We start from the raw sequence: 25,833 nt of genomic DNA on the forward strand, positions 1-25,833 counted from the left end.
GGAGATAATGTCCCCACTCACAGAACCCCATTTCTCACACCCCCTTTGCCATAATTTTTCGCTTTTTCCGCTCTCTACTTATTTTTTTTTACCCACTGACAGTTATTTATACAGATAAAGTCATCACTGACAGACCCCGCGGCCCACAAGAGAAAGAGATAGCTGTCGGGAGAGCGAAAGAGAGGGGTAGAGGCACAGCAGCTCTCTCTCTTTCATCAAAGTGAGTTATGATGTGTAGTATGGGGTAGCATAAAAATGTTGATGGAAATTATGGGTGGCAAAAAGCCTGACGCTCTCTTTCCGCTTTCAGGGGATTCAGATTCAGATTCTCCGCCTCTGCCTCTGCCGACGCTATATCTTAAGAAGATAATGACTAAATTAATGCTTTTATGTTTCTGGCAACACATAAACATCATTATGCGCTCAATCCGCCCACGGAGATGCGCTGCTTTCTCCTTTCTCCAGCCGTTCTTCCTTCTGGAGGTTAGGGCTATATATATACAGCATATACAGCCATTCTACTGAAGAAAGTTTACATACACTCTTCCAATAATCTAAAGCACTTTGGTGACCCTTATCGCTATTGTTCCACCTCGTGTGTGTGCATATGAAAATATTTTAATCTAAAGTTTCCACATCAAACATGCCCAAGTGCAAAATCCCCAATGGCCCCCGGGGCTTGAACTCGTACCCTGTCCTCCTACCCCTTCGCAAATGCAGGAAAACAAAAGCTAAGCTACGACTAATGATAAATGCAACTCTGGCTAGCTCACTCACACAAGCTCAAATGGAAAGCCAGTCAGGAAAAGCGAATGAAGCGAAAAGACCTTACAATGTCACCTATGTGGGGGTGCAAAAATGGGGATCACTTGAAAAAATTAATTTACATGTAATACCAATCTAATAAATCTTAAAACTCTACTATAAACTATATACCGGTCATGTTCTAATTTAGCATTATATTTATTGGCTTATACTTTATGTAAAATATTTAGGTGTAACAAAATAGATATCACTGTATAATCGTCAACAATCTAGCACATTTTCACCTTGAAACGCGAATTCTTGAGACTTAAAATATTTAGATGTTGCAAAATAGATATCGTCTACAATCTAGCACTTTTCATCTAGAAACGCGAATTCTTGAGATTACGGAGTTTCGTTTTGTGTTCACTTAGCCTCAGCAGCTATGTCATCATCAGTTTCCTTCGTAATTTTAGCACATTTCGCTCAGTGTAATACGGGGGACAGTGGGGTCCTTCGAGGGAAGCTTACATAAATGCAGATATTTGAGTGTGTGAGCCGGGGTATATGTGTTCAACTGATTACGGGGGAAAGGACGAAGGGGCGAGGTCCTGTCACATGTTGCAAAAGGATGAAAGGATGACGGCTGATGACGTCGAATGTGGCCAAATGCTTTTAGAAATTATTGAATAATTAAGCAGGCCAAGAACCACAGGACCAGGATATTTTCACTCCCCCTTTCCCCCTTCTTCTTTGCGAATCTCAGTGGATTCTCCATTCCACTTTTCTCGGGGGTTTCGCTATTTGCCTTTGCACTGAACTTCTTACATGGCCAAAAACTCCCGACGGGAAAACCGATGTGATGTAAAAATAGTAGAAAAATTGAGTTGAGAAAGGCAAGAAGAAGAGGGAGAGAAAGCTAAGCTCAAAAGTTGTGCTGCACTTTTTCCTATTATTTTTCTGGCCTTTTTCCACATGGAACTTTTTACTATTTTTTCTTATTTCCCCTCCCCAACTCTGACCTGATTTTTTCCACTTTTGTTTTAGTTCGCAGATTGAATTTTAAATAAAAAATTAAATTAACTCGTCTAAGTATTGTATTTGATTTTCAGCCACTACCCCTTCGATTGGCTGTGTGCGAAAAAGTTCAATTGGCAGAGGACTAAGCAAACATTGTGGAATAAAAGGTTTTTCTACTTTTCCATTTGAGCACATGGAGAGCAGGGAAAATGCGGGGGGAAATCATCATCTTCTTCGAACTTTTTCTTGGCTCCCTCCCGATGATGATGATTTTTATTTCGATTTTCTGTTGCCATTTCTCTTTCGACGCCCACGGCCACATTTTCCAGTTGTGCAAAATTAGAAAAGTTTTCCTCGCTCTCTCTTTCTTTCTCTGTGATTGTTTCCCAGAAGCGGAAAAACCGGGAGAGAGAAGGAAAATGGGTGGGGGAGTAGGTGGGTGGTGGCCGTGTGCTTTGCGTATTTGTCTTGTTAAAAATTTAAGCGAATTTCCTCGAGAAGCCAAATCGAAATCAGCAGCAGCAGCAGAATCCGCACCAGAATCGAAATCAGATTCTTCGGATTCAGGCAGCTAAATCTAAATCCCGTGCTGAGGATTTGCCATTGCGGCCGAGTCGCCTGCTGCTGCTGCTGACATTGATATGGTAATGAAGCCACGACATCGGAATCGGGCTCTAATCCCCGCCAGCAGCAGCAACCCCTGGTGATATCTCTATATATATGGTCTATATGACCGGTTTCGCTCAGCAGTCAATTAAATGTTTAATCCAAATATCGTTTTATGCGCCGCATAGTCGATCCGGTCGGAGGTTTTTCAAGCTGATCCCAGAGTTACACAGGGAAAAATAGTTTAAATGTGTTTTCTAAACAGGAAAAAGTGAGATAAGAGAAATTGTTTAATGGTATCTTATTAAGATCATTATGATATTAACCGATCAATTTATAATTAAATTACTTTAAATGTTGTAGAATACCTACCTATTTCTGGCCTTTAAAAAACATATTTATTTTCTGTGGAATTTAACAATAACGTGTAATATATTGCACTGTCTAACCTTGATAATATTTTTAGAACACTTGTATGGTATTATATAATTTCTTATCGATATATAACTGATATCAGCTTTTTATATCAGCTTTCTCAGTGTAGAAAAATAGAAGCAATTGCTGGCAATGGCAGTCGCATCAAGGGATCAGTCAGCTCAGGGATCAGGGATAAGTTTAATCTTGCGATATGCGTAAGCGTGCAAATTGCATCGATTACGCATGGCGAGAGGGAGAAAGAGAGGGGTAGATCGGATCAGAAAGAGAGGGATGGATGGATGGCTGGCTGGAGACAAAAGGTGCAATAAAACCGAAAACCTTTACTGATGAATGGGATGCGAATGGAGGGAACGATACAGGGCGTGAGTTAAAAAAACCAAAATGGTCGACAAATGGATCGCTTGATCGAGCAGGAAAGAGAGGGGAGATAGGGCGGAAAAGAGACGGAGAACAGCCATCAGGAGCAGCTGCTTTTTTTTTCGACATCCCAAGGATCACCGTGTGTAGGGTTCGTATTTGCGTAAACAAGGCCACACTTTTTGGTCAGGGCTGTTTGATATTGGGCTATCCAAAGGGATTCCCGGCTTGTTTGATTTGCTTTGGGAAGATATTTCTGGATAATGCCTCAATTCAGGGCTCCATTGAATAGGGCACCTACAATAAAACCAAGTGAGAAATCAATTGACAGATAACCTCCAAACAAATTTTGGGCCTAAAGCCTCGGGCGATTTAGTTTTTCGGCAAGTTTGATGGTTTTATTATGTGGTATTTGAATATTTGTCCGGAAATAAATGTTTTTAAAATATATTCCCAATATTTATATCATAAAAGATGTGTAATATAAAATAATATATTATATATTATATACTTCCACTAATAAAAATGGTTTTACTTCCCCTTTCTATAAAAGGAAATCAACTAAGAAACAACTCTCCCTTGTGTTCCGCTTTTTAGGCCGTCATAATTGTTCGTGTTGATTTGATGCGTAATTAAAAATTTAAATTATGTGACCCGAGGATATTTTGTGGGCGTGTGTGGGTGGAAAAAATTTGGAAAAGGGGCGGGAATGGCCAGTCAAATATTTGCGAAGCGGAAATGGCAGGGAAAACATCCTGAGTGAAGGAGGTGAAAAGGGGCCCCATAAAAGGCAATCCCATTTGCAAGAACTTTTGCTCTTTACCGAAAATTACTTCAACTCAATTAATTAGCCGAGTTTTCTTTGCACCAAGACCTTTCACCACTTTCTCACCGTTTTTGTGACCCTTTTTGTGCCCGCTGTTTGTCCTAACTCTTTCTTTGGTAAATCAAAATATGGTCTGCAACTCAGCAACTCCTGCTGATGTTTCAGATGTTTCTGCTCCGATTCGACGTATCCCGTCACCTCAGACAAAGCCAAGCAAATTGGCAAACAAACAAATCGCGAAAGAGAAATAGAATCAAACAAATGTAAGGATTGCAAAGGTGGAAAAGGGAAAATAGAAATATAGGCCCCAGAATTTGGAGGGCACTGAAAGAAAAGTTTATATTAAAAATATAAAATCACATAAAAAAAAAAAAAAAAAAAAGAAAACTATGGATTAAAACATTTTTTCTTAAAATCTATGATATTTATTTTGGACTACTAAAATTAATGGTAGTGGAAAATAATTAAAGATATTTTTTTTTTGATCGGATTGGCTTGGATTTATTTAAATGTAACGTAATTGTTGGTCAATGAATATAATTTTAGATCTAGTATTTTTTCCTTCCCCTTTTTTGAGAGCGGTTGTTCTTGAAATCAAGAGTAAAGTGCTCTCAAACCAAGAACACCTTTTTCCGATTTTAGTAAAACCGTTCTTGGCTCACTAAAGCACGGAAATACTGAAATCAAAAACGTTGAGAACGGTTTTTTTTCCCTGTGTAGGATCGAGCTCCTCTGGAGGCTCTTTTTTGCAGCGTGTGTGGCGTGTTTGTTTTTCTCCGTGTTGCCCTGCCGGCCTGTCGTCTTTTCTCCTCCCATTCCCTATTTCCTTGTTATCCCCGTGTTCTCTGCGTATTTGCCATGTTGTGTCTCGACTGTATAAAAAAGTAAGCAAAACAAAACTGCCATCCAGAGGTCCAGGTCCTGTTTTTGAGGTCGTCCTGTCTGTGGGCTCCTAACGATTTGGCTGATCGTTTTCCCGGTCGCCTTTCAATTGACCGTTGCAAATCGCAACAAAGATCAGCCGGGATAAGCCCCGTTGTATGGCAAACAGAGAAAGAGAGAGAGGAGTTTTCCCCACTCCATTTTCCATTTTCCTGCTCATTATACCCGTTACTCGTAGAGTAAAAGGGTATATTAGATTCGTGCAAAAGTATGTAACAGGTAGAAGGAAGCGTTTCCGACCCTATAAATATTCTAATATTCTTGATCGGGATCACTAGCCGAGTCGATCTAGCCATGTCCGTCTGTCCGTCTGTCTGTCCGTCTGTCTGTCTGTCTGTCTGTCTGTCTGTCTGTCTGTCTGTATGAACGCTGAGATCTCGGAAACTATAAAAGCTAGAAGATTGACATTTTGCATGCAGATTCTAGGAGTTCCTACGCAGCGCAAGTTTGTTTCAAAAGGGTGCCACGCCCCCTCTAACGCCCACAATCGCTTATATACGATTTTAAAAATTTCAATATTTTGGAAAAGTAAAAATGCAGTTTTATTGTGTTTATCAATACCTATCGAAATGTAGAAGAAATTTTTTAAATCGGACCATTCGTTAAAAAGTTACGGCGGATCAAAGTTTTTCTCCATCTCTTTCGCACTCCCTTTAGCTGAGTAACGGGTATCTGATAGTCGGGGCACCCGACTATAGCGTTCTCTCTTGTTTTTTGTTTCGCTTTTTCATTACACGCCCCGCAGAAGAAAGAAAGAAATGCTTTCTCCGCCATACTGTTCTCATTTCTTTTTTGTTGGCCCTTTGTTTTTGCGGCGATTGCTGATGCGCATTTGATTGCTACGATCCTGGGACTTAGAAATATATCCCTCGATTTCCCCCGAACCTGTATTATCCCTCTGTTCGTGCTTAAGTCCTTGGAAAATCGTTTTTTGCGCCTTTTCCCATTTCCTGGTCGACTAATTGCGAGAGAAATCTGCTAAGACCTCCGCACCAGGACTAGATTGAGATGGAGATTCAGATTGAGATTTAGATTGATTTCAGCAGCAGTGGCAGCCGGAATGCTGCTGCATCTGAATAAAAAGGGTGTGAAGTGGAGGACCACTTGAAAAATCTCGTTATCCTGTCAGCAGCAGGACTCCTTTGCCCCCTTGGCTGGGAAAAGTGCCAGTCATTTATGAGTTCCGCGTGGGTTTCGGGTTTGAGTTTGGGAAATGTGGGGGAGTAGCGATGGGTGCCAAGTGCTTCGGCAGCTGTCCTTTTGCCAGCAGCTCTCGCATATCGCTTACAGTCCCAAAGCAGATGAATGAAAGCAACCAAACGATTTCGATTCCGATGCTGATTCTGTCACCCTCTTACACTTGGAAAAAATGTCTCATATAACATTTAACTTTATTTAATTACTTTAATTCAACTACCAAAAAAAGTTTTAAAATTCAAATTCACTTAAATTTGTTAAAGATACCTTAAAAGTAAGGCTCCTAAAATATAACCCAAAAAATATTCAAAAGTTAACTCAAACTTTAAAACAAAAGTTGGATTAGGTAATAATAAAATATGTGATAAAACTAACCAATAAATCTGATTTTAATTGATGAAATTATAATAAAAGTACCTACACTCAACCTACATTATTGTCTATTATTAATTTGCACAAAGAAGAAAATATCATTCAATTTTAGAAAGCGGAAAAATACAAAATTTTTTTTTTTAAATTTATTTTTATTATTTTTTTATTTATTATACATGTTTTAAAATACATTTTTTATACATTATAAATATTTTTATAAAAAAATCCTCTTTTCCCTTTACTGGCGTGTTTTTTCCTCGAGTGCAAATGAATGAAAAGAGCAGCGGTTCGTTCCTCTGTCCTTTTCCTTTATTTTCCGCCTACGACAACACCAGCGAAGGGAAAAAGGAGCAAACGGGCAGGATCAGGAGCAGGCAGCTCCTTTGTTGGGCTTAGCACTAGTCCCGGCAGCCTTTTCAATTCCATCCTGCGAGAAAGCACAAAGCCCGAACCACTCAAAACGCCTCGGCGGGACTCAATTGTTTTCGTGATCAATTTGCAACTTAATTGAAATCCATTTAAAGTAATGAGAGTTACTAACTTGTCCTGCCCCGACCCGAAATCCTTTCGCTACCCTTCGCATTTCATTGTTTTCGCTACCCTTTTCGCTGGCCGCAGGCTTTATTTTGATCCCGTGCTCAAGAATTATAATCCCACGCAGCCGAGATACTGGATATTCATACCTGTAAGGACATCCTCATCTTCCCAGCTTCCGATTGTTCCGATGCTACTGATTGTCCTGTTTGTCCGCTTGTCCTGCGGCCACAGGATCTATTTGCGAGCCGTGCAAATGCAAATTGTCCTTAATGTAGTCCAAGTAAGTAGCAATCGCCCAGCTCCCCGCGGCGAGGATTCTCGTTGAGATTTTCGAGTGGCCAAATGGAAACTGGTTCCAAAATGGGATAATTATAAAGGAAATATGTATTAAAAAAAAAAAAAATTTATAAAAACATTTTATAGGTAAGAATCAATTAAAATTTTTTGTTTTAATATTTCTTTGGAATTGCATTTGAAAAATATTAAATATTATTTCGAAAGCGTCTTACAATCTTAAATGTGTTGGTTTTAATAAACATTTTATGAGGATCTTTTAATAAAATAAATCTACTAAAATATTATTTCGGTTCTTAAGTTTTCAGTTATCTATTAAAACAATACATTGTTTTTATGTTCTTTAAAAACATAAAAAAAAGCACTAAATCTATATAAAAAAATCTATTCATTTTTAAAACATATTTTCTGTATATTTTAGAGGAAAACTGCCTAAATTCTATTTTTACGAACTAGTTCTCAAGTTCCTTACTTACACACACTCACATAAAAACCACTCGAATTAAAATCCGTCTTTTTTTTTGGAAGCGATGCGCGCGCAAAAATATTATGCAAAATAAATGCGGGCGAAAAAAGTCGCTGGCCAAGTCCATTAAAAGGGAATAAGTGCGTGCAAATCCTGGCCGCAGGATGTTTTTCATATTATCAGAACGCATATTACTTCATCGGAAATGAAGAGCTTTCGTTGCCCTCGTCCCCCCGCAAAATGCCAAAGTAAACACATGTGTGAAGTGCTTTGGCAAAAAAAAAAGGGAGGGATGATGGGCGGGATGATGATGGCCAGGATATCCATATCTCTATAGCCCATATCCATATCCATAACCATAACCACGCGCCTTCCTTTTTTTCGATACACTAAAACCGCAATACAAACACACCCACTTGGAGAGAGGTACAGGATATGCAGAATGGGATATGGATATACTACTGTGCACCACATTCCAGTTGATCCCCTTGTAAATCTCTAAATTGTTTTATGAACATATTGGCCGGGAAGGTGTAAACCTAATTTTCCTTTATGAGAACCCACGGGGCAGGTAAAGTGGAAGTGCATCCGAGCCCGATCTTTTTGTTCCGGCGGCTCAGCAGGATGCACACTCTATATCGGTCATATCAACGTGGCCTTTGTTTGGCCGCCTCATTTAAATCGTACCGCTGGCCAATTTGCATTCGCACTACAGCCAAATTGATCCGCCCTAATCCCAGAGTTTCGGTCTCAGTTCTTCAGTTCTTCAGGGCCCGAACTCCTTCGGCCGAGTTCTCTAAGCGCGGGATTTGAATTTGCAAGAATAACAAAACTCCTCTGCCTTTTCCTCTGGCTTTAGGCATCAGTCTTACCCTTGGATTGGCTCTACTTCTGGCTGGGATTGGCTTGGATCTGGATTTCGACCCGATCCGGCTTGGCTTTTCTGCCTCTGCTCCGGCTTTAACTTTGCGCTTGCCCTTTGCCGGAAAGGTTTGAGCCTGAATTTGGAAGTCAGTCGGTTGGTCGGCCGAAAAAGGACGTCGGCTGCTTTCAGAGCGGAAAAATATAGAAGATTTAGTTATTACAATTTATTCCATGCTGCTTAAAAAAATTAGGGATCCTTTTTTATAAAAGCATTTATTTAAAATATTAAAAAAAAACATTTTTTAGAGTAAAAAACAAATTGTTAAAATTTAAAATAAAAATAACTTAAACAAATTTTAATGTTACCAATATTTATAAAAATTAAATAGGTTTTATTTGATTTAAGAAATTCTTATCAATTTTTAAGGGTTCCAAAACGACTATAGTGCCGCCATCTGTGGTTCATAGTTAGCCTCTGTAGTTCGTTTTTGGCAACATTTATGAAAAGGCGCCATCTGTAGCTCGCATTTGTCGACACCTTTATGGCAACTCCACTTCTAACAGCTGTTTTAAACCGATAGTCGATATTTAAATTCGTGAAAATATAATGCAATTTGTTAGTAATATTTACCAAAAAGGAAAATAAATAATAATAAATAATGAAGTGAATAAAGGTAATTTTTGCACCTCCTAAACTGTTAAATGGTCACTCGATTTTTATTACTGGCAACACTTTGCAAAAGTTGGCAACACTCGATTGTTATTGTTGTTTTTGCTCCGAAGTAAACAAAAGTTGGACGAATGTTTGGATCATATTATTAAAAAAGCTAATGCAGGATAGGAAATCAGAAGACATGGCCAGGAAAAGGACCAGAAAAAGGAGCAAGCAGCGCAGTAGAAGACGGAGAAGTGAGGGAAAGCCAAGACCACAAACAACTAGAGATCGGGATCAGTGGACCAATGTTGCTCAAAGTATTAACAATAATAACCTGCCCAAATTATGTTTTCTTGATACTATATGATCTTATCACCCCCGCTTTAGTATACCAAAGTCTATTCGAATGGCACCACAATCATGTGATGAGCCTCTGCTCTCCGACAGATCAGAACCAGGATCAGGATAATGAGGATACTACTGAGGAAGCTGGATCATCGCAATGCCTTGACTATGTCTATGAAAGCTCCTCGGAGGAGGAGGAAAACGAACCCATTGACGAGGAGTATCTGAAGTTCCTGGAGGTGACCATCAAGCATCAGCAGGAACTGAAAGATCGAAGAGCTGCCCAAACCACCGACTCCGTAGATTAGGATTAAGATAACCTTCTTGTTCAGGTGATTCTTAATATGGAAAACCTATGATAACCATCAGTGGAACTTCTATCTGCCTCAAAGATATACAATTGTATAAAACTATTTCGATTTTTAAAGACTTTGAGTTAAGGAAGTTAGAAAAAGAGATGTTTAATTGTAAGAAAAAGTGTACACTTAAAATTTTTCTAAATGTTTAATGGTATAAGAGTAATTTAAGAATTCTATAGCCCCATAAGTGCAATGTTATAATAAGTATTTGATTTTTTTATATTTTTGAACAATTTTATTTTTATTTTTCATAATATGATACACAATAAATTGACTTTTCCATATATTTTGTGATCTAGTTCTTTTTAAATTTTTAAAATGAAAACAACTGTTTCCTAACTTAGGAGTGCATTAGAGTAAAGGTTTCTCATGATTCTCCCAAGAAAAAGCCTGAAGGCGAGAACCAAAATTTGCGTAGGACGAGAAAGCAACTGTACTTTAATTCCCGGAACTGCAGCTTGTCTCCGATATTCTGTTATTCTCACATGATTCTCCACTAATGAAGTTGTGCGAAGACGGCATTTTTTTTCGGCCAAGGGAGACGCACATTAACCCGACCAAGACTAATGCGATGTCATTTATAATCGCGCAGGGAGAACCAGAAGAAAGCTTCAAATTGGGGCATGACTTAAAGGGGGAAAAAGGGGAGGAGAGGCCTTTGGGAGGACGGAGGACCACTTTGTGGGTCAGAGACAATGTCTGCCGTTCGTGTGGGCGTGGCAAGTCGGGCATTAGCCAACATTTTTCGGCACTTTTCAGCAGAAAACCTAATTAAGACGTCCGACTCGGAGTGGCAATGGATTCCGTTGGCTTACTATCTTCGTCTCCCCCTCTCCAGTCCAAACTCCTCCTCCTCGGAGCTCTTTTCCCACCTCCTCCTCCTGCTGATCCTCCGCTGAAATCACGACTGGCGACGACAACTGCGAACGACCTTTCTAATGCCCGGCCACTGCATAAATCATGGCCCAAATGGCGGCCACCTGCAACCGGCAGCAATAGCAGTAAGCCAACTGCAATTGCCAGTGCACTGGAAAAAATTTTATATTATAGGGGGAAAATAAATAAGTTGTCAGTTTAACTTATTGGTTTATTTACTAAACTCTCAAAAATACTTGATTTAAAATAATACCTATTGCTATATTCAAAAGTTCTCATTTGATTTTCTCATTGATAAGTTGTAAAAGAAACCATTTTCCGACTTTTTTTTTTAATTTTTTGGGGTTTTTCTTTTTTTTTTTTTTGTAATATAAAAGGTTTTTTATAAAACTTGTTTCCTGAACATATGTATATTTCAATCTCAGTTTAACTGTTTAACTATTTTTAGAGTCTGTATTATTTAAAAAAAAATTGGTATTTTCTTTTTAGTTTTTTAATAAACTTTGTTTCCAGTGCAGCTAATAAGGCTGTGCCTGCAACGGGAACGGAAACTGCAACTAAAACTTAAGCTAAAACTAAAAACTGGGATGGGAACTGGGGAATCACAGTTGGACATTCACCAAACGGGAGCGATAAAAGTTTAGTCAAATCGAAATTGAGATTTCAATAGAAAGTTTGGCTCCACCCACCGTGGAGACGAGCGCAAGAAGACAATAATAAAACCGAACAGGACAATAAAATCGGTTCTCTATCAAATTTGGATGGCTGCCTAACTAGAATTTAAGGAGATTACCTTTTTGAATTAGGTTGTATTGTATACAAAATATTAGGGTTTAAAAATTATCGTTATTTTCAATATTTTGACAGTAATGGTTTGGTAATATAGATGTTTTGAAGGGAAAACTAAAAAAAACTCAATATTTATTCATATAATGATTTAATTTCTGTTTTATTGTGTTATTAAGTCTGAATAAAAACGAGAAGTTTAAAAGGGAGTTTTATATAGTTTTCTGTGTTTTGGCCTAGGTTATTTTGTATATACTTTAAAATTCTTCCATTAAATTCATATGCCTTTGACTATCAAAACATTATAATTTTTATTATTATTTTTAATAAAATAAAACAATAAAAATTCTAACTAAGAAGACATAGGACTACAGGCATAGGAGCAACCACAGAAGCCACAGAAGTCGCACTCCAAAATGGCTGCCTCGAGGGCCAGGCCCAGAGAAAAAAAGCGAGAGAGTGTGAAGGAGAAGCCTCTAATTAAATGGGTGTAGCTGCTGAATATGGCTAATAACCAGCAGAAGGAGGAGGAGGAGAAACGACAGCAGCAACATGGGGATCTCAGGCGAAAACAAACTGGCCAAAAGGGCTGCGGCCACCTGTTGCTGTTTTGTTGGCCTCTCTGTCTGGTTTTTTCTCCCTCTCTTTTTTCTTTATATTATAAACGACGCCATGTTGCCTGTAGATTTGCATGATACTGCCATCGAACACCCCCAACTTTTCTCAGATACTCCGATATGGCAAGACATCGCGGCATATGAATATTTTATGAGCTGGCAACCGGCTGTTTTGGAGGCCAACCGGCGACAGTCGGGGAGCATTGAAGTGCCAGACAAATTGTTGCCTACAAATCAATTAAATTGCTAATCAACAGCGACAACAAACAAAACGGCAACGGCAGCAGCAGCAGCAACAACAGCAGCAGCAACTGTTGCAGCTACGGCAGCAACATATCGCGTATTAGGCTCACAATTTAATGGAGCCGCATTCCAAAGGCAAAGTCTAGAAGCCATTGTTGGTTCCCTATCGCCAAAGCGACCACAAGAAATGCATAAACCTATTGCAGATTGTTTTTTCCCTTTTTTTGTATTTTTTTCTTGTGTACTGGGGAGATAAATAAAGGGGCCAAACACAAAACAAAGCTGCCAGAGTCTTGGACACAAACAAGTGCGCTGCAATTGGGCAGTTAGGTGCGGGGGTTAGCGGGGGGTTAGCAGGGGTTAACCGGTGGTTAAATGGGAGGTTAATGGGGGAGAGTGGGGAAACAGCAGTCGGTCAGAAAAAGAATAAAACTAGCACGACCCGAAAAACCAAAGCAACAGCAAGAGAAACAGAAGCAACATGGAAACACCGCAGGCGGCATTTGACAAAAAGTCAACTAGCCACAAATATTGTGCATGGCTATGGGCTTGAATATATGGAAGGCACTGAAAAAGGTGGCTAAAATAAGCTAAGGATAAATTAGAAGGCAGAAAAAAACGGAGAAGAAATAGTGAATAGTCTTTAAACTTCTGATTAAATGAATTTATATGTTTTGGGTATCAATGTTTATTATTTGGATTTCTAGAAGTTAGGTAGTCTTAGTTACATTTAAACCCATTACCATTTTTTTTTTTTTACTGGATTATATGGCACCACCCACTGTTTAAGTTGTCATCACCTTTAACTAAAGCCAGCTATGAAGCATTTGAGAGTTAGCCGCTGTCGAAATTCATTCAATTCAATGGCTACAAACACCAGTCACACCGATTCCAAAACCGATTTAGATTCAGATTCAGGCACTGGCACTGGATTCAGATTCAGATTTTAGACTCTCGGCTCTTGGAGACTCGCTTCCAGTTTCAGGTTACCACGCATGAGGCTTTTTTATGTCGTTCTCCATTTGTCGCCTGGCACTTTTCTAACTTGCTGTGGGAAAAGGAGTGGCGCTGGAGGATGGCGAATTGGAGGCTAGAGGGGATTGGGACTCGGATTCGGATTCGGACTACCCGAGAAGAGGGTTGAGAAGCGTGAGAGTCGACAACAAACTGCGCCTGCGCACGCGTTCAATTAGCTGCAAATTGCAAATCGTGCGGCGCATGCGCAACGTCCCGATGCGATGTCGCCACAAACGGCGGCAACATGTTGCCACTGCTGCAACATCACACAGAAAGAAAAAAGAAATATGTCAAGTATGTTTATATCATTATAATTTATAACTTAATCTCTGTATATAAAACTATTCTTAAAATTGTAAAAAATTAACAAGTATGCTCCACTTTCGTTTCAAAACTTGCTATAAAATCCTGAAAATATTTTTTTAGCCCAACTTTTGTTTTCCGTGCACGACAACCGCAACAGCAAGAGCAATACCAATGGCAACAGTTGCTAATGTGTTGTCAACAAAACTCATGTTGACAGCAGAATCGAAAATATTTCATTTCAAATTTGTGCTGCTGCAGGTTGTGCAGGTGTGGGAAAGAGAAAGGCTCCGAGGAGGTGTCGATGTCCACTGTTAATTGGGTGGATTTGGATTGCCATGGGTTGGATTCGGAGAGGGGGCGGTGGTGGTTCGCTGGTTACCTTGAAAAAGACACATCCTGTCGCCGGTTGCAAGTTGCAACCATAACTCAGCTGCAGCCACTGCGGCAGAATTTGCATGGAGGGAATCGAATTTCTTGCGGATAGATTCGAATGTTGCTGCTGAGTGAATGATAACTGACAGTTGAAACAGCCAGCAGCAGCAACAGCAGCAACAATGCAAACATTGCAGTCACAGCGACAACATGTTGCTGCTGCCGCATCCTGAGGGAAGTCGCCTGCTTTTTGCTCCACGGCCTTCTCCCTGCCCCTCGCTTAAATGTCAATAAATATTGGCAATGCTCTCGTCCCAGACGCTGTCATTGTCATGGTTCCTGCGGTCGCCCAGCAGCAGCAACAAGGCACTGGTAAAAATAAGTAAATAAGATAAGCTAATTATTAAAATTAAGAATAATAAAAAGAAAAAAAAACATAGCAAAATTTATCACATTAAAAAATTGAATGTTGTAGCTTTAGTGGTTTTGGTTGTAATTTGATTTTTAATTCATGGGCGAGACCTTTATAAGTAGAGATAATTATGTTGTGAAATAGTATAACATTATTTAGATTTTAATGAGGCAAGAAAAAAAAGGAACTTTTCTAAAAAGATTTAAAAACCAAAGAAAATTTTCAGGATCATTAAGGGATTCTGCTTATCTCTTGTCTAAAATGCGAGTTCAAGATCCTAAAATTTTTGAAAAACAGTTTTTAGTTTTTGGTTTAAGGATAAATATCAATTTTTAACATGATTTTTTTTTGTTTATTTTTAATAAATTCCCAAAAATAATATTTTTGTTTCTTGACATATACCTATTCTTACGATATAGTTTAAAGAACTATTTACGCATATTTTTCTCAAGTGCAGCATCTGCTTGGAATGCCTACAATGATCTCGCGTTGTGGCTCGTTTCTGCCAATTCCGAATGCGCACATAAATTCTATCAAACAAGCAAATGGAAATATTAAGGAAATTTAGACATGCTATCCCAAAGACCGGGAGGGGGAAAATGTAGAGGACCTGTGGAGGATCCATGGGACTTTAAAAGGCGGAGGGAGGCTGGAAAGTCAAAGCGACCGCCGCCAATTTCGAGGCGCGGCGGCAATGGCAATCCGTGGCATAATACCATCCAGTATTATGGCCAAAGTCAAAGGCTAGATAGGCCGAGTGAGTGGTTGGCTGAAACCGAAACCAACCGCAGAGCCACATACATCATTTTCACACCAAAAAGCCATCGAAGGAGGGAGGAGGTGGAGAAGCCTCAAGGCGAGAATTATGAGCGACAACACACTCGGCAACAACAAATGACTTTGCGAGTGAATTTGCAGCTAATAATTTACACAAAAGCATTTTTAATCATCCAAAGCTCCTTCGCCCTGGCATCTCTCCAATAAATTGCCAACGTGCCAGCAACAAAGTAATCAATCAGCGCGGTCAATAGTCAATGATCCCGCTGCGAAGGAAGGACCGCGGATATGGCAAGGGGAATCTCTAGAATCGGAGGATCGGGAGTCGGCAATCGGAGGATGATGCATTTCGGAGCAATGAGCACTGAGCTGGCATTGTGTCAGTCACACAGGCTGCAACATCGGGAACATCGGCAAACTGCAATGGGAATGCGATGCAATGCCAGATCATTGATAATGATCAGCGGCATCGCATCGGCATTGGCAGCTCCGCTTCAGTAGAGGGAAACACAACACATCTAGAGTGCAACCTCCTCCAAATGAGAAAATCAACTCCGCAGCTCAAAGTATGCGTAATGGCCCCAGGGAGCTTCTCCAGCTGAATCTGAAGCTGAAGCTCTGAAGATGATTCTCTATTCGCTATTCTCCGCTTTTTCCTCCGGTGGGGGAACACAACCACCAGCGGTTGTTTGCCTTTTGCCTAGATTCCGCGACCGGCGAATCCGCGATGAGAAAATGCGTCATAAATGCGTAAACCCGACGACAGCAGCCGCCAAAAGAGTCTATCAGCGATGGGTCAGTGAATTTGGGATATTTTTTATAAAAAATCTTAAATTTCCTTTTAATTTTAAGTTTATAAAATGTTAAAATACAGTTTCCCCTTAAGAGCAACCCCAATTTTCCATGTTATCAATAAGAAAACTTAACTTAATTAACAAGACTTTCATGGTCTTGACTAAAAAATCCACGTTTTAAAAAGATTTTATGGCCCCACGTTGGGCGCCAATTGTTTTCCAATAGAACATTGAACGAATCACGGTCACGTGATGCTTCCATCTCTAGGATTTGTCGATCGCCTTGGCAGTCTTCATCATATTTAATGGTTGTGTGATAATATGCCACGTTGCTGCTGCCGTGGATGAGGATGTATGTGGATGGGATGGGATGCCACTGGTGGTGGCTGTTGCTACTTGCTTCTTGGCCATAAAGAGTCCGCAGTTGCAGTTGCACAAATGCAACGCAAAACTCAATTAAAGAACGCATTGCAGTCATGATACTCCCGGTGATGCTGTTCTGTTCTCTGCTCTTCTCTTCTCATGATCATCATCGGATGGATCCGCGCGATGCGATGCGATGATGATGAACAACTGACATTGAAGTGCCAGATCGACAACTGAACGAAGCCATGCTCATAAATATGGTTGCCCCCATACCCATGGCCATACTATGGGTATAGCCATATACCCACACTCCACACTCCATTCCCATTCCCGTTCCCATCTGAGGCCATCTCCTCCATTGCTGGGCTGTCGTCTACAAGTTGGTTATTAGTCGAACGGAATGTTGGCGATGCGCGTTAATTAACTCATCAATTTTTTTTCGCAGGCCCCTCCGCTTTTTCGTCGAGTATCTCTGATGGATGCATTTACTCCTACTTAGCATTGTCCGAGGGTAAAAGGATTTTCAGCGCTTCAGAGTGTCTGCTGGTTCTGGTTCCTTTGTCCGCAGGGCTTATCTTCGGTTGACACAAAGCTCCCGGCAATCCAATCAGCTCGTGTGAGGTGGCATTTTCGTTTTTATTTATTTTTTCTCTTTTTCTTCTTTTTTTCCCGCCTGTCAGGGAGGCCTCTTGTTTCGAGGGAAATTAAGTACCTACTAGAATGTAGTTGAAAATGTCTTTAATAATGACAGCAACTATGTGTGGAACTTGAAAAGCGCGTAAGCATCATCATCGTGTTGCTCCTGCTGCCGCCTCTCTGTGCCGTGTGTGCAATAATCTGGAACGTCATTTTTATTGCTGCCACTCGCATTGGGGCATTCCTGGCTGCACTACTATGTGGGTATGGGTATCCCACTCCTTTGGCTCCCAGCCATCCAACCATCCAGCTCCAGCTTTTCAGCCTGCTCGTTGTCATCTTAAGCAATCATCTCATAATCGGCAGTGGCAGTAGCCGAGGCCTCCAACCGGAGGTTGAGCATTTCTGATGTGTGCCCCGACTTCTCCGGCTTCCCTGACATCGCTACACCGAGAACAAATATTAATAATAATATATTTCGAATAAACTATAAAAATACTGTGCGTGTGCCGGCAAAGCGCCGGTAAAATTAAAAAATTCTCTTTCCTTGAATTTCTAATAAATATTACTCATTTTGTTCTCTCTCTGTACCCGATTCCCTGTCAGCAAATCCCCACCAGAGTTTCCAGAGCTGACACATCTTCAGCATAGATGTGTGGTGGCCTCAAAGAGCTGCGGACTGATATAAATCTAAGAAGAGCGGATCTGGAGCGCGCCTTTTTGATTGATTGCTGCGAGGACGTTTTTGTCGCTGCTGCTTTTGGTGTTAATAATAATTATTATCGGAGATGTTTGCTTGGATCGCGAATTCGATGTCGAGCAGAAGCGGAAGCGAACTGTGTGAGTCTTTGGAGAAAACGTGAGAATTCTCGATGGAGGCTTTGTCACTCCCGATAGTTGCGGCGGTAGTTGTCTTTGCCTTTATTCCCAAAAGTCGCACGTGCTGAGAAATTGCTTAGAGATTTGACTAAATTAGAGAAATATTTCCAGAAGAAATTCCTTAAGCTTTTCATTGAGACTAGAAGAGACTTAATATTGCCCCACGTTGGGCGCCAATTATATATTATTGAAAATAATTAAATGAAATTATAGTCTGAATTCCCTTTAAGGAAAAAAGGTTAGGTATTCTACTAAAATTGTTCCATTACTTTTAATTTACTCTAACTAAGACCTAATGATCGTGGACAGAAGATGTTGCTGCTGGCTATGGTTAGTCGCATGTATCATCGATTGTTCTTGACCATTTTGAGAGTATGGCGAGAGAGCAAGAGATAGTTGGCAACATTGACGTGTGTGGCATGTGGGCAAATTTGTTGTTGCTGCCGGAGATGTTGCAAGCTGCTAGTTGCTGTTGTCATTGGCCGCGGCAACAATGCGGCGGCGCTGCAATTTAAATAAGTGCCTAGCAACAGAGAACATCGAACATAATTGCCTTTTGCTTTGTTGTGCTTTGTTTGGTTTCGGTTTTTTCACTCCGTTTGGTTTCTAGCGCTCTCGTCGCCTCATTTCCTTTCCAACACGAAGGTCAGCGGCCACAATTGCTGTTGCTGCGGTCACTGGCAACCAGCAACATCGGCGGTACGGCAGCAACACCAACCGCCTTTGGGGCAGCCGCTTACAAGCGCTGCGAATTCCGCTCACTGTCGCCATAATTGTTCGCTCCTTTAAGCCCCTTAACCCCCTTTGGGCCACCCTTTTCTGTTGCTCTTGGTTGCGACATGTTACAGGCAATTGATTGCTGCCGCCGCTGTCCGCTTAATGAGCCAGGGGAGGAGGGAAGGGGGACAAAGATCGGCTGACCGGAGCATCTGCGGCATGTGAGGTGTCTAAATTAGCTGGGAACGCGTTTTCGGCTGTCGCCAGCAATCAAAAGCGGAATATCCGCGTCTCCTTGTAATTAGGGGAGAGCAAATACCAAGGAACGGCGGCAAAGCGGCAGCTTCAGCTCCAGAATCGCCAACAAAAAAATGGCAAAAGAAAAGCTGAAGCAAATGAGAAGGGGAGAAGAGTTTCCTCTTTGATTGCAGATTGTATATTTTCAAAATATTCGGAAAAAGTATTAATGCAATTTTGTTGTGTTTAAAAATACATATCAAAATGTATAAGAATTTTTTTAAATCGGACCATTTATTTAAAAGTTCTGAGCAAAAATTAAAACAGCCGCTAGATGGAGCCATTACAAATTTCCACAGCCTATCTCCATCTTCTTTTTCTTTTTTAGAACTAAAACTAATTAACCGGTCACCTCCACCTCATCAGCAACACCCCTTAATTCAGCGAGTTCTTAATTGCCCAACTTAGGAACAAAATTAGTTATAATTTCGCACTACTTTGCGGATATAAACAAGTCCGCAGAAGCTACAGCTACAGTAGCCACAAAGCAACTCAAACATTTGTCAGCAACTTTGACTCCGAATCGGAATCGGAGTTGGAGTCGCGGATGCGGATTCAGGGTCGGCTGCATTGCAAATAATAAAAATCGGTAGCAATTGCAATTGTTGCTGGGCACAAAAGGCAAAGCAAAGTGTAGTGGAACCTGGGGAACAGAATCCGAGGTCCGTGGTGGTGCGGTGGTGGTGCGGTGGTGGTGCAACATGTTGATCACTGATATCGTCGGCACGATTTGCAGCCAGGGCAACAGGTAGAACCCGAGAGTCCATCTCCGCGGAAGCCTCCGCCCGATTTCCTCTTATTCCTGGGCTTTTTTCTGTTGGTTTTTGTTGATCTGGCAACTTCATTATTTGACAGCGCACGACTTTGATATGGAACCGAGAAACTGAATCGGAGGAGCAGAGAAGCAATGGAGGAGCAGAATGCATTTCAAATGTAACAAAAACCGAGAAACAACAGCAGACACAGCGACAACTTTTTTTCGGCCACAAACGGAATATTGTTGTAATCAATTTTACAAGTTTTTATTTATGGCAACAGAGCACCGCATGTGGCAACTGATTTTGGACTTAGAAGACTGCAGAGTGAATCTGAGTTGCCTTCGTCATTTCTCGACGGTTGGGTGTCCTTGAGAAGACCCATAAAATACGAAGGGAAAAAGAAAATGTCAAGATTTATGATTGCAATGAGTGTTTAAGGCCTAAAAGATTTGTCAATTTATAGATATGAGAGTAAACATTTTTTAATTTATGCTCAAAGCAGCAAAGACTCAAACCTTGCGAATTCTTTAGATGCTTATGATAGTCTTTGAAGGAACCTATAACAAAAGAGAGACAAAATGCGGCTGGATTTTTATTGAGTGTCTAAAATTTTTGAGATATAGAGATCCTTCTTGATTTTTAAACCATTAAAACAAAATAAAATCATCCTGGACTCAAACCTCGCGAATTCTTAAGCTTAACATGATCCATCTTGGACACGAACCCAAATGTCTTGCAAGCAAGGAAAAATATTTTTAATATTTTACTTTAACCAAGCTCTACAAAACATTTCAAGTTACTTGTTTTTAAAGCCCATTCTCTACACCCTTGTGTGCGGTCTTTTGGCCGGTCTCCAACGGACCAACTGACACCTAGACACATTTTTCTCTGGCACAAATCAAAAGGCAAACATTTTCACTTTCAATTACAGCAATTAAAGCGAGCAATGATAATAACTTATTTAAGCAGAAGGAGGAGAGGGATCTGGAGGAGGAGGGCAGCCGTCGAGGATCGTGGATCGCGGATCGCAGATCGTCGCCAAAAGCGGACACGCAGACGCATCGCAAAAGTGAAAAAGCCACAAGGATGGAAGAAAAACTAGTTCAGGCTAAAAACAGGTCCCCCGCTCGCTCTCTTCGAACGACCCCGTTTACGCCCCCCTTGGTGCGCCCCTGTGTCGCTGCATGCGCAAATTGAATTTTCGAGAACTATGCAACACTCATACGCCCCGTGGGTCCACTGACCCCCTTTCTGCCCCCCTCCATGCCACCGCTTCAATTGCGGAATAAACGTTTTTTAATTGAATTCGAATTCTGGGGCCATCGCCTCCGCCCGCTCGCCATCCCATCCTCCTGAGGATCTGGGTCCCCTTGCTCCTGTTGCCTTGGCTTTCGGTTGTTGTCCTGGGATCGATGTTGTCGTCGCTCGGTTTGAAGTCGTCGCTGCATTTTCAGTTGCAGTCGCCGTCGCCCAGTGGCTCACTTACAACTTGGCCCCGCCGGCCATCCTTTTTGAAGCTCCCTGTTCTGCTCGTTTGTGTCTTAATGAACTAACCCTTGGAAGTCCATCGGCTAACTGAAGGAAAATAACTAAAAACGAAATATTTTTGGAAAAATTAATATAATTATAATAATACAAAATTATATTAATAGTTTTCACTCAAAAAAATCAAGTATAATTCCTAAATCTCTCTTTATCTATCATCTTAAAAAGATTTTCAATAGTTGCACTTCAAAAAACTATAGTTTCGAAAGTATACCACTAAACATTCAGGGCATCTCATTATCGTATTGCATTTCTTCATTTGATCAGTCTGGTTTTTTGTGTCTATAAAGTTTTCTGTGTTTTTTTATTGTTAATTTATAGAATTTTTTTTGTGTTGTTGCCTGGAAGAAATGCCTTTGACTTGGTTTCGTTGTCATTAAAACGCGCGATGGGACATCGACTTGTTGTTGCTGTTGCTCCTTTGCAGTTGATGTTTTTTCGCTGGGCGATCCTCGATCGTTGATCGCAGGCTCTTCCTCTTCTCGAGTCGCGTTGTTGATTTTTGTCGTTTGCCTTTTAAATGAAAATAACGATAAATCAAAGGTCGGCGTTGAAGCGAGGCGAACCCTCAGCCCAAAGAGATGAATTTTGTGTGTGATCTGTTTGTGTTTCTGTATCCCCAGATTTCCCACTTGCCTGTAATTTGTTAAGTCTTTAATTGCCCACAGAAAAAACCAAAAAGAATTCAGGTGCAGAAGAGAAAGTAGGCAATGCCACCCACTAGCAGGTGGAAACACAAAAGATTAATTTCCCATTTTAAAGGAGATAGAGAAATACCATTCAAATCAAGGGATATTGAAAATATTTATATTTAAAAATTATTAGGAATTTTACTATTTAAGCAACTCACATTTTGGGGACCTTTGGAACCAGTATTCTTAGCATTCCATTTCAAATTATTTTCTAATTTATTTTTTAATTTTTTACATTTTTTTTTTGAAACAGGCTGATCTATGTTTTAAATCTGCATTCCTTTATAGTTAAAGATTCTTCTTTCCCTTTCATAAAAACTTCATAAGAACTGCTAGCATTTTACAATAACTTCCAGGGTATTTTAACTGCCCAAAACCGCACTCCTTTTTGGTTTTCGAGGGGATCATGGGAACCTGGTGCAGAGGTTATCCAGTTGGGCCGGATTGCGGTATGCCATTGTGGGTTTAATTAATTACTCCCAGTTGCCAATTGCCGCTGGCTTTCTTTCTCTAATGTCTGCAACTCCTTGCGGTTGCCATTTGGCTGTGGCTGTGGATGCTCTAATGTAGATATTCCATTTGCCATTAGAGACTGACTTTGGCTTGACTCTGACGACGTCATCAGGCCGCCTCCAAATGCGTTTTGACAGGGGGGAGAAGCCCCGCTCCTTCGACTGCTGCACTTAATCTCGGTCGATCGTCAACGTTCCATCAGCATCATTGGCATCAGTTTGCCAGTGGAGTAGCTCCCAAGCTCAAGCCCCCATCCCACCCTCCTCCAAAGATTGTATCTCATCAAAGGCGCACGTTTTCGAAATTACCGTACTAAGTGGGCGTCTAACTGTGCCACAGTCGAGGTCCCAGTAAGAAATCCCCCACCCTGAGCCTGTTTCCCCAGACTTTTCCGGAGTTTTTCCAGTGTGCGTTGTTTACCCTTCGACCTCCTACTTCCACCTCCCCCTTTTATGATCTCCTCTGCACTCGCTCAGTCATATTTCAAGCGCTTTTTCAAATTTTCCACGCTTGCTTGTGCAATTTCTCTCCGCCTGGCAGAATTTCCCATTAACACTCGCCAACAAATAAGCAGCAGCATTTTTAAGGCAGATCCTTTAATGTTTCTAGAACTAAAAGATATTAGGGCTATTAATAATAATTATTATTATTAATAAATTAATTAACTGTTTAAAAATAACGAGAGGGGTATTTATAATTAAAAATTGTATATTTAATATATTAATTCTGGAAAACGAAGTATAAACCAGGTTGTAAGCTAATGAAACTCCAAAAGTAACTTACTTTTTAGTGAAGGTTTTTAAATTACTTTTAATATCTACAACCATTACGGAGCACAATCAATATTTCCAATATTTTAACCCATGTAAATGCTATTAATCTCCTTTCCAGTAGTTCAGTGTAATCTAGCAGAGAAAAGCCAATTTTCCCCCACGAATCGCATTTGGCAAATCAAAGTCAAATATGTTTTATTAAAAATATTTTAATGCCATTAAGCATTAAACATTAGCCAAGTGTATTAACCCCTGATGGGATCGAGATGGGATTGCGGGGGTGTTCGTGGGGGGACCACACCGAAATGGCCTGCTCATGACCAGCGGCGAGGTCAGAAAGCCTTTTCCCGGGCCAAAAAAGCCCGGGGTTTCAGCCTCTTTGGCGTTTCGCATTTCGCGCGGCTTTTTTTCTGCGCCTCTGGGTCGGGTTCAATTTTTGGTGCGTTATCTGCGGGGAAAGATGTGGAATCGAAAGTGGGGAGTCGAGGAGGCAAATTAATTCCCTCCAGAAACGCACAAAGTTACACAAATAAAAAACAGATATCCAAAGGATTTTTAAATGGTTCGTATAATATCAAGAAAATGTGAATTGAATTTTTAAATCTCTACTCTACTTTGAAAACTTTAAAATGGGTTTTAAAATCATCTAGAAAGGTGTCTAAAAGTATGCTTTAATAATGATCAATATTGGACTACCTCATTCTAAATATTTTGTTGCCTACTATTAGACACTAAAATGAATTATTAAATGAAATTTTAGTGGAACCCTAATTAAACATGGTCCCCGTTAAAACCAATACAAACCAAATTGGTTAACCAATCATTTTAATTTTTTTTCTGTGTAGGAAAAATGTGGCTGCAAGTGTTGCATGTTTGGCGTCCCACTCGGCTGATGACCAGCTGCAATTCTTGCTCCCCACAGAGCCATGGACAATTTCTGGCTAATTTCCTTTGGCCTTCCTTCCCCCTTTAAGAACGATGTCTTCGTGTTCTGTATCGCTGTTCTATAAATGGCCGGGGATTAGTGGAGTCCCGTAGATCACGGGACTCGTGCCTCACGCGGCCCTCCCTAATGCAAATCGGAAAATCTCAGCATCTAAATCGGAGCCACAACAAGAGGCTGGAAAAAGAAATGGAGAAAGGGGCAGAGCGGAGTCCCGGCAGTCGAGAGACAAGAAAAAATGTCTGCAATGCTTAAATAAATAAAATGAAGAAATTGTAGAATCACGACCAAGAAGCAACCGCAACTGAAGCAGCAACAAAAGCGTACACAGGGCGAAAAGTCAGCCAAATAGCCAAGTAAATGTTTTGGAAGAAATGTTGAAGAACCTAAAGAAATTTACTTAAACTTGCATCTTTGTAAGACAAAAAGTTGTTCTTAAAATGGGGGAAAAAAGAAAAATTTACTTACACGGAATAGAACTTCGGCCATGTGGAATATTAATTACCAAACGGTTTTAGGAAATATTAATATAATATTTGAAATAAGAATGTACTTCCTAAAATGGAAAACTTTTTAAATTAATATTATTATTTTTTCATGAATAGAATATTTGTTCCTTAGCGTTTTTAAGATTTATAAACTGCAAATAAATCAGATTGAAAAATACCGAATGATAAATCAAATAAAAAGGCATATTTGCCATAAATTTATTTATATAATTTTTCTGTCTGTGCTGGCAGATTCAGTGGCTGTTGCTTTAGCTGCCCCTTGGTATGATTTCCATGGCCGTGATTTCATTAGGAGGTTATGCAAACAAACCTCCCAACAATCGCCGCTGATGAGGATTTTCCCTGGCTGCATTTTCCTGTTTTCCTGTCCCTTGCTGATGAATGAAAATTGTTGCTCATAATGTGCCGTTAGTGGTTGCCTGCTGACTAACGGCAACATTTGTATGTGGTTCAGTTCGGTGGTTCGACCAGTGGCCGAAAACCAACTGGAACTGCCCAACCTCTCTTGTTCCTGTCTACTCTGCTTTTTTATAGCCAAATTTTCCACAGAGGCGACGACGACGACAACAACTCGGTGTTGATCTTATCGCTGCGTTTAGCATTTAATACCAAATTTGTTTTATGCAAATGAACCACAGCATCAACACTACGGCACTGCGAAATGAACACTTGGTGACAAACTGCAACACAACAGCCAACGGCAACCGAAATCTTGTCTAAGAATTCCACAGATCTTACAGAGAAGAACATAAAATATGGTACTTAATTGCATTTTAAAATCATAGCAACATAAAACAGAACTAGTAAAACAAGAGGTTTAATAATATGTTTGCTGTCTCTTAATGTTTCAATTTTACATGTGAATAGTAATTGTTAACCTATCTTATTAATTTATTGCATTTAAAAATCATAACAACATAAAAAAGAACTACAAAACCAAGAGATTTATTAAAATGTGGGAATATAAAATTTGAATATTAATC

General features: G+C 40.3%; 2 protein-coding genes across 4 annotated transcripts in view; both read left to right on the top strand.

Annotated features, from left to right (window-relative positions):
* The window catches only part of GABA-B-R3 (gamma-aminobutyric acid type B receptor subunit 3), a 204,965-nt gene that overhangs the window by 2,933 nt on the left and 176,199 nt on the right, over nt 1–25,833 (top strand). The gene's annotated exons all lie outside the window — the stretch shown is intronic.
* LOC108067114 (uncharacterized) lies at nt 9,425–10,103 on the top strand. The gene is made up of 2 exons (XM_017155955.3): nt 9,425–9,635; nt 9,706–10,103. Exons 1-2 carry the CDS (start codon nt 9,494–9,496, stop codon nt 9,969–9,971), a joined length of 408 nt encoding a protein of 135 aa, XP_017011444.2. The 5' UTR covers nt 9,425–9,493; the 3' UTR covers nt 9,972–10,103.

Source organism: Drosophila takahashii, chromosome 2L (genome assembly GCF_030179915.1).
Source record: "Drosophila takahashii strain IR98-3 E-12201 chromosome 2L, DtakHiC1v2, whole genome shotgun sequence".
Lineage (NCBI taxonomy): Eukaryota > Metazoa > Arthropoda > Insecta > Diptera > Drosophilidae > Drosophila > Drosophila takahashii.